This window comes from Diadema setosum, chromosome 8 (genome assembly GCF_964275005.1).
Source record: "Diadema setosum chromosome 8, eeDiaSeto1, whole genome shotgun sequence".
Lineage (NCBI taxonomy): Eukaryota > Metazoa > Echinodermata > Echinoidea > Diadematoida > Diadematidae > Diadema > Diadema setosum.
The window spans coordinates 11,676,343-11,692,210 of NC_092692.1; the positions used below are offsets into that span (position 1 = coordinate 11,676,343).

Here is a 15,868-nt window from a genome sequence, read left to right on the forward strand (position 1 = left end):
CTGCTGAGCTCGTCGTTTTCCTTGTAAAGGTTGTCGATTATGGTCCGGAAATCTTCTAGCCTCGAACGGCGGGGATTTCGCTTCTTCACTCCTGTGGAGCCTGTTAACTCGTATTGCTTCAGGAAGGCAGATATTGCCTGCCAGCTTACGGTGATGCCTTGCTCCGCTAGTTTTAAGTTGGATAGAAGTTACACCAATGTGATCATCTCGAGAGAGACTAAGGACTCTCTGCCTCGTGGTAGGAGACATGCGCCCCTTTCTTCTTGATGAATCTACGCGATATAGGGCCTACGTGTACTGTATTTGCTGTGAAAGCTTAGAGAGGACTGAGCATTCCATGTGTCTTCATCAAGCATTTATAAACTCACGGTCGTGTTGAGAAAATAGAATTTGAGAATTTAGAATTTGAATTCTAAAAAGAGCTGTTGTTTCAAGGCTTAAAAGCCTGATGCCTTTCCATGTTTTTCAACCACTACAGGTATGACCCTGCACAGGTGGTTGATGTACCTGCCACATAGATCTGGAGTCATCTTCGTTCTCCAAAACTCGTATATTGCTTCCTTGCGTTCTGGCAGAGTCTGCGGCTTGGCGGTTCGTTGAAGCCACAACTTGAGCTGGTGCCACACGAGTTCAATAGGGTTAAGGTCAGGTTTCTCCGGAGGGGTGACCCACCAGTTGATCCGGTTCGCCTTCATGAAGGCCTTCGTAAATTTCGAGCAGTTTTTAGGATCATTATCCTGTTGAAACCGATGATGTTCGGGATACGTCACCTCTATAAAGGGGAGCAGGGTCTTGCGAAGAATTTCCTCACAGTAGAAATTGGAGTCCATTATGCCTGAGAATACGAGGATGTCCGTTGCTCCCCTCCGTGAAATTCCGGCCCAAACATGTAATTTGCCCCGATGTTTTGGCCTTCCCTTCAGTTTCCTCTCCTGCCCCCTCTTTCTGAAGCACAACTGAGAATTTGGGTGCAGCTGTACACTACTCTCGTCCGTAAAAAATAACATCGTCAAACGACTCCTGGTCTGCCATTAGCTTCTTACAGTGCGCTTCCCTTTTTATTTGATTGTCGCGACAGACGATCTGTGACGATTTAGCTCGGCAGGTTACCCAGCCAAGGCTTTGCTTGCACCGCCTTACGGTAGATGAAGACACGTCTAGATGGTAGTCTCTGGAAAGGATATGCTGAATGTCCCTGCTGCTGAGCTCGTCGTTTTCCTTGTAAAGGTTGTCGATTATGGTGCGCTTCCCTTTTTATTTGATTGTCGCGACAGACGATCTGTGACGATTTAGCTCGGCAGGGGACCCAGCCAAGGCTTTGCTTGCACCGCCTTATGGTAGATGAAGACACGTCTAGATGGTAGTCTCTGGAAAGGATATGCTGAATGTCCCTGCTGCTGAGCTCGTCGTTTTCCTTGTAAAGGTTGTCGATTATGGTCCGGAAATCTTCTAGCCTCGAACGGCGGGGATTTCGCTTCTTCACTCCTGTGGAGCCTGTTAACTCGTATTGCTTCAGGAAGGCAGATATTGCCTGCCAGCTTACGGTGATGCCTTGCTCCGCTAGTTTTAAGTTGGATAGAAGTTACACCAATGTGATCATCTCGAGAGAGACTAAGGACTCTCTGCCTCGTGGTAGGAGACATGCGCCCCTTTCTTCTTGATGAATCTACGCGATATAGGGCCTACGTGTACTGTATTTGCTGTGAAAGCTTAGAGAGGACTGAGCATTCCATGTGTCTTCATCAAGCATTTATAAACTCACGGTCGTGTTGAGAAAATAGAATTTGAGAATTTAGAATTTGAATTCTAAAAAGAGCTGTTGTTTCAAGGCTTAAAAGCCTGATGCCTTTCCATGTTTTTCAACCACTACAGGTATGACCCTGCACAGGTGGTTGATGTACCTGCCACATAGATCTGGAGTCATCTTCGTTCTCCAAAACTCGTATATTGCTTCCTTGCGTTCTGGCAGAGTCTGCGGCTTGGCGGTTCGTTGAAGCCACAACTTGAGCTGGTGCCACACGAGTTCAATAGGGTTAAGGTCAGGTTTCTCCGGAGGGGTGACCCACCAGTTGATCCGGTTCGCCTTCATGAAGGCCTTCGTAAATTTCGAGCAGTTTTTAGGATCATTATCCTGTTGAAACCGATGATGTTCGGGATATGTCGCCTCTATAAAGGGGAGCAGGGTCTTGCGAAGAATTTCCTCACAGTAGAAATTGGAGTCCATTATGCCTGAGAATACGAGGATGTCCGTTGCTCCCCTCCGCGAAATTCCGGCCCAAACATGTAATTTGCCCCGATGTTTTGGCCTTCCCTTCAGTTTCCTCTCCTGCCCCCTCTTTCTGAAGCACAACTGAGAATTTGGGTGCAGCTGTACACTACTCTCGTCCGTAAAAAATAACATCGTCAAACGACTCCTGGTCTGCCATTAGCTTCTTACAGTGCGCTTCCCTTTTTATTTGATTGTCGCGACAGACGATCTGTGACGATTTAGCTCGGCAGGGGACCCAGCCAAGGCTTTGCTTGCACCGCCTTATGGTAGATGAAGACACGTCTAGATGGTAGTCTCTGGAAAGGATATGCTGAATGTCCCTGCTGCTGAGCTCGTCGTTTTCCTTGTAAAGGTTGTCGATTATGGTCCGGAAATCTTCTAGCCTCGAACGGCGGGGATTTCGCTTCTTCACTCCTGTGGAGCCTGTTAACTAGTATTGCTTCAGGAAGGCAGATATTGCCTGCCAGCTTACGGTGATGCCTTGCTCCGCTAGTTTTAAGTTGGATAGAAGTTACACCGATGTGATCATCTCGAGAGAGACTAAGGACTCTCTGCCTCGTGGTAGGAGACATGCGCCCCTTTCTTCTTGATGAATCTACGCGATATAGGGCCTACGTGTACTGTATTCGCTGTGAAAGCTGAGAGAGGACTGAGCATTCCATGTGTCTTCATCAAGCATTTATAAACTCACGGTCATGTTGAGAAAATAGAATTTGAGAATTTAGAATTTGAATTCTAAAAAGAGCTGTTGTTTCAAGGCTTAAAAGCCTGATGCCTTTCCATGTTTTCAACCACTACAGGTATGACCCTGCACAGGTGGTTGATGTACCTGCCACATAGATCTGGAGTCATCTTCGTTCTCCAAAACTCGTATATTGCTTCCTTGCGTTCTGGCAGAGTCTGCGGCTTGGCGGTTCGTTGAAGCCACAACTTGAGCTGGTGCCACACGAGTTCAATAGGGTTAAGGTCAGGTTTCTCCGGAGGGGTGACCCACCAGTTGATCCGGTTCGCCTTCATGAAGGCCTTCGTAAATTTAGAGCAGTTTTTAGGATCATTATCCTGTTGAAACCGATGATGTTCGGGATACGTCGCCTCTATAAAGGGGAGCAGGGTCTTGCGAAGAATTTCCTCACAGTAGAAATTGGAGTCCATTATGCCTGAGAATACGAGGATGTCCGTTGCTCCCCTCCGCGAAATTCCGGCCCAAACATGTAATTTGCCCTGATGTTTTGGCCTTCCCTTCAGTTTCCTCTCCTGCCCCCTCTTTCTGAAGCACAACTGAGAATTTGGGTGCAGCTGTACACTACTCTCGTCCGTAAAAAATAACATCGTCAAACAACTCCTGGTCTACCATTAGCTTCTTACAGTGCGCTTCCCTTTTTGTTTGATTGTTGCGACAGATGATCTGCGATGATTTAGCTCGGCAGGGAACCCAGCCAAGGCTTTGCTTGCACCGCCTTATGGTAGATGAAGACACGTCTAGATGGTAGTCTCTGGAAAGGATATGCTGAATGTCCCTGCTGCTGAGCTCGTCGTTTTCCTTGTAAAGGTTGTCGATTATGGTCCGAAAATCTTCATTCAAATCTCTCCATTCTTCAATCTCTTCAATCTCCATTATGATATCTTTGTAAATTCTCCCTTAAATGTGAATATTTAAGGTCACGTGGCGGTTCTGGTGTCATTGACCATATACGACTCTTAAAAAAGTATTTCAGTAATCATTTGAAATATCACACATGCTTGTAAATCAGAAAAATCAAACAAATTAGTGATGTTGGCAATCAAATCAGTACAGTATTGCTAAGAGAGAAGAGAGAGCATAATGAAATTGTTTATTTCTATTTCTACATGTGTTTGGAAGACGTGTACTTTTCCACCACACCCCCCCCCCCTTCCTCCCCTTGAATGAAACTTAGATTTCCATTAATTACCATAGTACATAGATCTCAAAACATTCTTGATGAAGAAAGTGATATTAAGAGAAGAAGTCATTGACAATGTCCAGTCGGACCATCTGTCCAACTTGGTACTCGTGATCATCATCGTCTTCTTCGACATTGCCCCCTTCCTGTTCATCGTCTTCTGCGACTGCCTCCTCCTCATCTACTTCATCTTCGGGTTCGTTCAGGAATTTAGAAATGTTGTGTAACACATCACATGCGACAACAACATCGCAGACCCTTCTGGGAGCCATCTGCATGCCTTGGCCCTTCAAACAGCAAAATTTGTTCTTCAGCTGGCCAAAGGTCATCTCAATCAAACATCGGGTCCGTGCATGGGCTCTGCATTTAAAGGAATTTGAAATAATTTTTGAAAAATTAAAAATGATATGTCATAAAATGCATATTAATGGTGGATTTAGGTAAGGCTTTTAGGGAAAGAAGACATTGACTGTCCTTCCCCATTTTCATCAGATATGTCACTGGAATGAATTTTCACCGAAAATTAGAAAATAAGACAGTTAAATGTAAATTGCTAAATACACTGTACATTTTAATCTACCATGGAAGAAAACGATCAATGACCCTAATGGAGTTATCTTGGGTATCAAGGGAGTTGTTCTATGAAGGGAGAGCTGTCTTGGAAGGGAACATCATGAATATACAATCAAATAATGACATTAATTCATCATATTTGACTTCTTTCTTATTACATGTACAATTAAATCACATTACATGCCGGAAGTTACAATGAATGACATTGTCATCAAAATAAGCATTACACTGTTCAGTTGTATAAAGAATTCGTGTGAATAATTAAAGCAAATTAAGTATACTTTTCAGGCAATATACTACAAAATGGGCATTACATATGTTAAAATAAATCTAATATCAGTTCATACGTACAGAATAAGCAACTCGAATTGTTATAAATGGACATTATGTATCTCAAAATAAACCTGTCAAGGATTCGAACCTGTGCGGGGAAACCCCATTGGATTTCGAATCCAAAATTAAATTGAAATTCAAGTACTGATGCTCAACATCCCTTGTAGTCAGTCTGTCTTACCACCCTTATCCCCTAATGTTTGCATCACAGTCAAACCTAAAGGATGGCAGACAATAGAGGTCATCGTCGTTATCCCCTAAAGAACGACATACAAAACCCCTAAACTTGTATAGAACGACATACAAAACCCCTAAACTTGTATAGCCTCACTAACTACACTCCTCACTGCCTCAGCTCCCGTTGGGAATTTGATGAACTGCATTGGAAATAGAAATTGAAGTTGAGTTTATCTTAAGTTTTGGCTTTTTTCACTCTTACTTCAAATCAATGTGCTAACTTAAATTCTTGTGGGTGGGACAGTGTAGTACTGGTCCACTGTAGCTAGCTGTAAACCCCGAGGCGAGGCCTAGCGGCGCGCCGGTGCTAGCCGGCGTAGGTAGCAGCCAGGACGAGTATGATCTGTGAGGAAGATAGCCACGCTCATCTAGACCTGAGCGATCGCGACCGAATTGGTAATAGCTGCATTTGTTCACATTTATTCGGCTGTATAATTTGAACAGTGTACTAGGCATTGAAATAGATTAATAATTGAAATTAAGTAGACTCTACGCATGGCCTGGCCTGGGCTGGGGCCTAAGTTTGCAAAAACTGAAGAAGACTGTATTAAACCAAGATACATAGACAGAGTCTAGATTTATGCTTTCAATACTCAAAGAACAGAAGTTCAAATAGACCGTAGTCATGATGATTCTACTGGTATTCAGCTTAGCAAAAATAGTACTACAGTAGTATGTTGTAGAGGACGAGCTACTGTGCCTGCATTTGGGGGGGGGGGGGATGGCGGCTGGTGGCCGTTGTAGGCACTGGGGAAAAAAAAGGTGTAAATCGCGTGCAGATGAGGCATCTGCATGTTAAACCAATGACAGCTCCTGCACTTGGCATCAATTTTTGTTGTACAAAATGTGCCTTTTTTTTTTTTAAATGGCTGCCCATGTCCACTAGTCCCCCCCCCCCCAAAAAAAAAAAGTTTATAGGTAATAGGCACAGAGTCACAATGTGTGCTCCTATTGCCTTGGATGTCAACAGACTAGAAAATCTAGTAGGTTATTACTTATGTTATACACATCTGTGGTTAGAATAGACTCAGAGAAAGAGTCGGTGACTCAGTAAGACTGAATGATTTGACTAACTGGTAGTGCATTTTTTCCAGTTCAGTGAATGACTGTGTCCCATAAAGGTTAACTACAATTTCATACATATATCTATATATATTAGAGAGGGAGAGAGTTCTATACGGAACATTAGAATTAAAGAAGATGCAAGAGACACCGCCTACCTCACTTCTCCGTTGAACCAGGGCCAGTGTCACTTTACTGATACATCGCGACACTGTCGCGATGCTCACTCTGTGTGATCTAGCTATTTGACTGAGCAGAGTGCCTCCAGCGTAATACATTAATGCTATGCACACATGTACCAGAACTGGCAATGATCTATTCCTGTTCGTTCTTGGCTGAATATCGCCTCTCAGCAAGTTCACTAGAAAGTTAATTCCCTGTCGTGTAAATCTGTAGGCTTTCTAGATCTTTGTGTCGTCTAGTCCCCAGAATGGATCTTCTCTGGGGAGGAAGACCCTCCTACTCCTAGCCACCATTTTGTTGCTATGATGCACTTACGAATGACTTATGAACAACCTTTTTTTTTTTTTTTTTGATACATACTTTTATTTTCTGCAAATCAATATACATAAGTTATATAATCATGAACATGTAGGAAATATACAAAGTAAATTTAACACAGAGTCGTTTGACTTGCATAAACAACGATATAACAGGAAATCAATGATATAATATACAGTATGCATGTCTATGCAGCAGGGATTACAATAACAATTGTAGTTAAGCGATTATGCAGAGTGCCGCCATTATAAGCATTGCTTGGAAAAATGGCTGGCCCGAGGAAAAGGTAGGGACGTACTAGATTCGTAACAATACAAATTCTGCTGCGAAGTTAGCAGGGGAAAATAAACTCTGATGTGTGATGGTGGTGAATGTGCGTGCAGGTGCTTGAAAGTGCACAAGGGCAGATGGGCTTGAATCTAGAATAATAGAATTGGTTTGCTGGAAGAGGGAACGATATGCGATGTTGCTAACATTAGTCATATAAGTTATTTGTTTTTAATTCGTATTTGAAGTATACTGTAATAAAATGTGCTTCTTTAAGTTTGCTTTGAATGAAAACAAGGAGGCACACTGTTTCAACTCCTCAGGAAGAGTGTTCCATGTATCCGGACCGTGACGTCTGATCGACTTTTGAGCAAGTAAAAGCTTTGGATTACTTAAATGAAAATCATGGGAACGACGGGTAGCGTATGAGTGAATATGGTCATTGGTTACTAGGGCATTATGATTTTTTATTTTTAAGAGCAGCCCAAACCTGTCGTAAAGTTACGAGCAACTTGTTGAACTTACGAACAACTCGGATCTTTATGAAATGGCCCTAGTTGATCGTAACTTTACGAACAACTCTACGAACAACTTTACAAACAACTGGGTGCATTTATGATCAAGTTGGTCACTTACGAACAGCTTTATGAAACACCCCCCGGCTAGTGTCCACATTTGTTCTATTATGTGCAAAGTACCCTTCATCATGTGACCAGTAATGCTACTGTACCTCAGAAAGATGTATTGATCAAATGAACATTAGACTTCTTTTGTACTAGCAAAATGCCTTCTGTGCATTTAGAGAGCCATGATTGCTATATCTGTATATGCCAATAGATGTCACAAATTGTATCGTCTCAGGATCTTGCAATTTTCAGAAATGTTTACATGCTTAGTGTATGGAAATATTTTCTGTCTTTCCACATCATGATATTAAAGCAACATGAAAGAGTGTTAACTGTGACATTTCATTCACAGTGTATCTTTATTATTGCATAGTGCTGTGTGCCTTATGAACTGTGTGATACAATGTATGTCCCAAAATTAAATGGTTCTTTAGCACAATTTCTATCAATATTTCTTCTTTTTCTTCTTTTTTAATGAAAGGATTGGTTGCACGGGATAATTCAGAACTCACTGAGGCCAGCTTGAAGGTTGCAGAGAAACTAATCAGGGCTAAGCCAGACGACCTGAAGAATGTGAGTCTGATATGAGAAGTTTGAGTCAACCCCTCACCATGTCCCCCTGAAATCTGTCATCTTGGTAGAAATTAGAAAATATAACCTCCTGCCTCATAATTGGACTCTCATCACTTGTAAGGTTTGGATGCAATAGTTGTTGACTTGGATAGCATGTAAGAAATTAACCAGCTTCAAAGCTATAATCAGTATTAGAATTTCAACTGTGATAATATTGAAAAATGCAGTGAACCTCTGTAGCATTCCTTGTGCCAGAGATGTACATAACAACATCCTTTGCACAGCTGTAGTTTAACCAGGTTGATTTTGCTACAACACACATTTCCCATAGACACCTGCTCGAGTATACTGGGACTCATCCTCAACAGGTTAAGGAAAGTAAATTTTAAACTGCCATCCAGAAATAGAATCTGGAATTAATTCAACTAACACAATGCAAGGCATATTTATAAATCTCCATCTGAACATCCATCTGAAGATATCTTAGATGTAGAATATACAATTGTAACTCATCTTAACAGTATCCACCTGGGAGTCACAGAGGACAGAGGTAAGAACTTTGTTCAAGGTGACTGAACTCGGTGCTGTTTTCACCTTCTCTTAGTTAAGAATTACTACACCTGTAGTTGCTCCTTTCGCTAAATGCCATTGTTCAATTAGGTAAGATTAGAATTGAGTTTTATTATTGACTGCAAAGGGAGCACTGAATGCAAATATAGAAGCAGCAGTGGGACCAACCGCTATGAGGCCCCTCCAAAGGACTAGACAATTAGGGATAAAGTGCTTTGCTTGGAGTCACAACTGATGCAGCCAGGGGACTTGAACCATGGATACTGTGATTGATAATTCACAGTCCTATCCACTGAGCTACTACAGCTTCTCAATTGTACAGTGCTACAAGATTTTTTATCTGTCATTTCCCAGGTGTGCAGCCAGTTTGTGGCGATTCTGCTCCACCTGGAAGACCAGTACAGCACAGAGAACTTTAGATTCCTGAGGCATTCTGCTATGGTAGCTTTAACAGTCAACTGTCCTGTGGAGGTGGGTGGTAGACTTACAGTCGGAGAAACACTTTGCTACTTGATCAAGCACATTGTTCAAAACAGGCATGAAATATGTGTTCATATTCATTTCTTAAAATTGAAAAGAACCAGAATTTGTGCACATGTTTCATGTACTTGGAAATCAGTAGTTATGGTGATCATATGTGTACTTAATTCTTGAAGGATTAATATGTTTTTGCTTGTTTTACAAATGTTGTTAATTCATGCAAGTTTGCTAGCTTCTGCCTTTTTGTATTTGTGTTTGAAAAAACTAGATACAAGGCCAATTGTTGGTAAAGTATTTGCACTATCACTTAGAAATGTGAAGTGATCTATTGTATAGGAATGAGAACAGACTTAATGATGAATAGGGTTAACAGGAGTAACACTGTCTGGTCATTTCTAAATGCTTAGATTAAAAAAGAAATTGTGTGTTTTAAGAGAGTTCCCAGATACACCTAGTGCCATCTGTTTAAATCCTGATGTTTTTTATCCAGGGTATTTTGATTTTGAGATTTTATAGTCCTTAATGATTTTGCTTAGAACTCACCAGGTTCATGTATCAGACACTGGACTGAAGATGTTGCACCCATGCAAGCATACACATGTATGTTCTCACCTGTGATTTTGTTTGATTTGTTGACTGACATACTGTAGTTCTCAATATTGCTCTCGACCCTCTGTGTTTTTTACACCAGGCTACAGAGTATCTCACCCGGGAGTTCTATGACAGAAATTACAACATCCGGCAGAGGATGGATATACTTGAGGTTAGCATAATAGTTGGGGGGTTGTTTGCTGTTGTTGTTTGCTGTTGTTGCTGCTGCTGTTCATTTGTTTGGTTTTCATGTAGGGAGGGGGGATGGAGTACTGGGTAGATTTCTTTGATGTTATGTAAGTTGTAGCTGTTGATAGCACTTCTTTCAAAGAGATACTGAGATATCTCAATGCTGGGGAACAAAATAGATGGATTATTCTGTGAAATTATAGATTAAAAACTGATGCCACTTAGTATACACATCACATGGAATACTGGATTACACTTAGACTGAGAAGGCCCCGGCAGAAGTTGGCTTCGTAGTATTCCTGTGCTACGTGATGTAGCCACCACTGGGTCTGGGTCATTTTCACATTTCGATCAATTCAAATCCAGGTACTGGCGGCCGCTGCACAGGAGCTCTCCCGGCCAGCGGAGGATCCCGCCCCACCACCAGCCAAAGAGAGGAGGGTGGAGCTCCTGGAGCCGATGGGAGGAGGAGGGGGAGACCGGGAGGGAGATGCGGAAAACTGGAGGAACATCGTCCAGCGGAGGATTGAGAGCAAGACCAGGAGATTCGCAAAGGTGATCATGATGGAGCAGAGTATTGTGAAAAGTTATACAATTTTCTTTCCCTTGATTAGTCACTTTGAGACAAGTTTGGTAAGCAATCTGCTTTAACCCGTTGAGGACGGGCTGATTTTGCTACAACACGCATTTCCCATCGACACCTGCCCGAGTATACTTCAGACTAGTCTTCAACGGGTTAATACCGTTGTCACAAGTCTTCAAGATACTGAGATTAGATGAGGCAGTCTTGCATGTCATGTTTTTCTCACACAAGTGATCTCAAGAGGTTGCCTGTGATGGATCCAAGGACATAGGGATGAATGGGAAACCATCTCATCTCTTACAAAAAGACCTATGCAGTGTATATAAAGTTGTGTTTGTGTTTTTCCTTAGCAGATTTCTGGTTTCACAGGTCTAGGCAGGTTAGGATTTAGATTTAGTTAAGATTTAGATAGAATTATTGATTGAAGAGCTGAGTAAGTATCTGTTACATGCCTTGTTATTGTATGTCAGAAATTCATAATTTATCCTCGTGTTTTATGCAATTAAACAAGCATGTACCTCCTCTACATGCCCTACAATGTGTTAAGTTACAGTTCGACTAGAAAGTCATAATCAAGTTACGGTTTTACAAGAAACTTACAATCACATATTAAAGAGCCAAGCTTTCTCTTTAAGAGACTTACCAAAGCAGTCTGTAAGCGAGAAAATAATGAAAGAGAATTAATGTTGTGAAGAGTTGTAAAGAGATGCAAGAGTGGTGACAACAGTACACCTCTAATCTGATTCCAGTATTTGTGACTGCTTAGCTTTCAGCATTGTTATCATAAGGGCCTAAGGTGAAAACGTTGTCTCTTTCACTCCGCCTCTCTCTGTCCAGGGTCCAAGTAAACCAGCAGCAAGCCCCGTTGTCAACAGATTTGCACCAGTTGCTGGCCATTTCTTTTTCCCACTCATGAAGGCATATGATAGGTAAGCACCACAATTTCGTTCTGAAGTCTATCTTCTGGAGGTACACTACTCGCGAGCATGTTAGCCAAAGCAACTTACTACTTTGTTTTTGCATTAAAAAAAAATGTGTTTATCAACATCAGATAGAAAGAATACAACATTGAACATTGCGATCTGCTTGCAAGTGTTGATAAACAAAAACTCACTCTTGTAAAGAAAAAAAAAAGGTCAATTTTGATATGTGGATGGAGAATGTACAAGATGTAGGAGTAAGAGCAAGGGTAGATGGGTTTGTCTTGGTTTCTCCTTATTGCAGGAAACTGAACACCATGGATCTCCTTGGCAATGATTTCCTATTGTTGGGACGGCTGATGTACACCCTTGGAGTCATCATGTACGCTGCACAGCATGCGCCGGTAAATACAGGATTGTATGCAAGAAGATACCTGTAATTTAATTTGTCTGTTACTTATTTTTTGTTCTTTTCTTTTTTGCTCTTGTGCTCTGAAGTACTCTGATACATTTCATAATTTATCTTAAAATGTGTGTGACTGTACCAACAGAAGCAACATAGTATCAATACAAATGTACAAGAAGGCGTGATTGCAAGAACAACAAAGAACAAGAAACCCAGTGGTTCAAACATGTCATCACCCTAGTGTCCCAGTCAGTCTAACTTGGGCCGTTCCTCGATATGTGACCGTGCATCACAAAACAAACAAAAAGTCGCACCCCTTGATTTTACATGAGGACTCAAAACAGGTGAAATGGGTCAACCAAATCAATCTTGAGTTTTTCATATTTTCTGAAAGAGCTATCTTTCTTCTACATTATTCTTTAGTTTGGGATCATAACACGACTGGGAAAGTGTGTTTTCAGCAGTTTTTGTACAACCCTTTTTAGGGGGAGAGTCGGATGATCATGTTTGTATTAGAGGCCCCCTTTCATTCCTTGAAATCCTTTGTACACTCTTCACTTTCAAGTCTAATAACTTTAGACAGAATAATGCTACTGCTTTGAAAGTTGGCGATAATCATGGACAGAATATGTTGATAGAACACGCTCAATTTGAGCTTAATCTGATATTCCCTTCATTGTTGTTGCTCCAGTGGTTGACATCCTGTGTTTTGTCCCTTTTATCTCACAGCTAGTGCAGCTTGGTGAAAGATTAAGCGCTTGAATAGACCCTGTACTTAGAGCCTCTTTTCTCAATTTACACTTTTCCAGAGTGTGTGTTTTCTTTCCAGTATTTAGGTAGGTTAGAGAAGTCCATTTGAATTAAGTTATACATCATTTTAAAGCTTAGAGTCTGCTTTTTCAGAATCTTTCGTTAACTAAAAATCTATGTCTGGGGAATTTTTATTGGTTTTGTAATGCAGGGTCACATATTCCCTCTCTCTTTGAAGTTATTGATGTTTTTCTTTCTCTCTTGGATTGTTTGTTGTTTTCATAGAGGAAGGTACTACAGCTCCTTTTCATATTTTTGATAACAGTTTCCTTTGCAAGAAGTGCTGCCATGGCAACAAGAGTTGTGTTTAGATTTGAGTCTGAGCTGTGTGGAGATATTCATTGCTTCAATCTTTTCTTTCTTTGCCAGGTTTGCCGTCAGATGGCAAGCAGCCTGCTTGATGTGATCTGGTCTCTGAGATATCATACAGAACAGTAAGTATGTTTCATTCACAGAGCCAGAGCATGGCCTCCCAGCATGGCAGTTTTTTAATGCCATGACAGTAACTGTCTGTCACAACAGGAAGAGTAATGTGTGCTAGAAATCATAGGGCTAGTGACTTTTTTGTCCTTGGACTTTCACTTCTTGTTTCTGTATTGAGGACTTTTTGTCAGATACACTGGACTCTCGTAAGTAATGCCTATCTTGTGGACTGGATATTCTCAAACAGACTGGTTATCTGGTCTCAGAGTGCATGTTTTTTTTTTTTATACTTTGTCATATCTACAAACCTCAATCAGAATTAGGACGTAAGGAAAATCATATCACTCATTTTAAGATTTTTTTGTTCAACAGCGACCTCCCATCTCTCTCTGTATATACTGTATTCACACATGATATTTGTTGTGTTCCATTCACTCAATGCACAATTTGAACAAATTTTGATTACGTGCTCGCTGTCTTTTTTTTTATTGAAAATGAACTGTTTGTATATTTATTTGATATCAGATATGTGAGGCAGTCGCTGATGTTTGCTGTTTCCATGGTAACCCTGAGTGTCCCCTCCCATCTCCTGACAACAGACTTCCAGGGTGAGATCATGGAATGCCGATGTTGGCTGCAAGGTAAGATTTTTTTTTTTTCCATCGTGCATGCCCATCGATTATAATTCCTTTCTGATTCTCCAGTTTGAATTAAAAAAAAAACTTTCCTCTTTAACAAGACTAGTTTTATTTCTTTGTGACAAAGATATGTGTTGTTTCAAATTTATATCTCTATAGTATCACTAGCATGCAGCAAAGATATGTGTTTCATATTTTATCTATTCTTGGTGTTTATGTATCTAATTGATTGTAGCCCTTTTGCCAAAACCATTGTGTAAGCTGTATTTGTATGGTACCACTACAGTAGCATGTAGTTTGTATCCATGTTTGTTGTTTATCTTCCCCCAGACATTGTTGAGAAGGACCCTGAGCCTCAGTGCAAGGCACTTGCTGCCCAGACCCTTTTAGTGATAGACTCTACCATCAGGAAGGTCAGTATTATTCTCCCTCCCCACCCCTCCCCTCCCCTCCCCTCCCCCTCTTCATCGCCCTCCGTGGGACTTAACATGATTTTCCGCAGAAACTTTTACAATGCTGCTTGCACATAGAATTACTGTATGCTATAAAACTAGAGGGCCCAACTATACAATAATTGGCATGTGTCACCACAGAAAAATTACGGGTCTAGGGCAATTACCCTCTGGGCAATTACCCCTGACCCTCCCCTGGGCGTGGCCCGAATCCTAATCCTAATCCTGAACGTAATTGTAACCCTAACCCAAACTCCTAACCCTAAACCTAACCCTTATCCTAATCTTTACTCTAACTTTACCATTAACCAGTATTTAGGTGAAGGGTAATTGCCCTCAGGGGGTACGAAAACTTACTAGTATACAGTAAATATATCTTGAAAACTGTTGCATGCCTTTCATTGTTTTCTACTAGGTGTGTTGGTTTTGTATTCAACATCAAGTAGAGTGATGATATTACTGTGTAATTAAATTGCTGTGCAGTGGTTTCATTTTCATGATTTTATAGGAAATGATAGGGAAAATGACTGTGTATTGAAAAGACAGGGTTTTCCTACATTCAAGAATTGATGATATTATGTCAGAAGAGTGTCTGAGTGTTCATGCAAGTTTTATTTTTCTGATGTTTTGGAATTGCCTCACACTTCATTTTGCATCTTTGCCACTTCCTCCCCACCTACATATACTTTGCAGGAGCTGGATGTAAACAGGTGACAGGGATTCAGACTGTGAAAAGAAGGTAGTAAAGATCAGAGGAATGCTCTTCACTCGCAGCAGATGGGTAGAATTGACACCCTGTTTTCATTCTGCCGTGACTTCGCTTTCCGACCGAATGAACATGTTTCTTACAAGACAGTGCTGGGAAAGTGTTGCAGCAAAACTGTCGTAACTAGTAATTCATAACTTGTGATCATTTTCATGGTTTTGAAGAGGAAAAACCTTATTCTGACTTACCATTATATCACTGTTGTTAGATATAAAACAATGATTTAAAAGTGGCACGTTCAAAACAAAACAGTTGTCAGAAATAGTGGCTACAATGGCACATTTTTCTTGTGTGAACAACAAAAACCTTACTAGTGTGTTTTCCAGTATGTATTTCTAAGTCATTGATGATGTATCAGAGAAGTGATGCATCCAGATATGTCTAGAAATTTGCAAAAACTATGCATTTTCTACGTTTGTTCCATGCTCAAGTTTTGGAGACTTCCCCACATGCCATCTGTAGGGTCGTGCATTGAAAGACGACCGGATGGATAAATTTTATACAATGATAATGATGGATAAACAATAATAACAATAACAAATTACAATCTGTTAGATTTTCAGTAAAAAATGAACTCAACCTGCTTATGAACTGTCACCACCATGATTCTGGATGCACTTCATACAACGTCTTCTCCATGGACATTGTCCCCTTCCAGAAGATTAGGCAGAATCTCA

At 41.0% G+C, this 15,868-nt stretch overlaps 1 protein-coding gene across 1 annotated transcript in view; it reads left to right on the forward strand.

Moving 5' to 3' along the window:
* Positions 1-15,139, forward strand: part of LOC140231820 (telomere length regulation protein TEL2 homolog) — a 74,045-nt gene extending 58,906 nt beyond the window's left edge. Inside the window, exons 11-20 of the mRNA XM_072311972.1 lie at positions 8,272-8,363; positions 9,288-9,404; positions 10,105-10,176; positions 10,560-10,748; positions 11,614-11,705; positions 12,001-12,100; positions 13,282-13,346; positions 13,861-13,976; positions 14,304-14,386; positions 15,119-15,139. Of these exons, the coding sequence (XP_072168073.1) occupies positions 8,272-8,363; positions 9,288-9,404; positions 10,105-10,176; positions 10,560-10,748; positions 11,614-11,705; positions 12,001-12,100; positions 13,282-13,346; positions 13,861-13,976; positions 14,304-14,386; positions 15,119-15,139 (947 nt within the window). The remainder of the gene's footprint in view (positions 1-8,271; positions 8,364-9,287; positions 9,405-10,104; positions 10,177-10,559; positions 10,749-11,613; positions 11,706-12,000; positions 12,101-13,281; positions 13,347-13,860; positions 13,977-14,303; positions 14,387-15,118) is intronic.
* Positions 15,140-15,868: the final 729 nt, after the last annotated feature.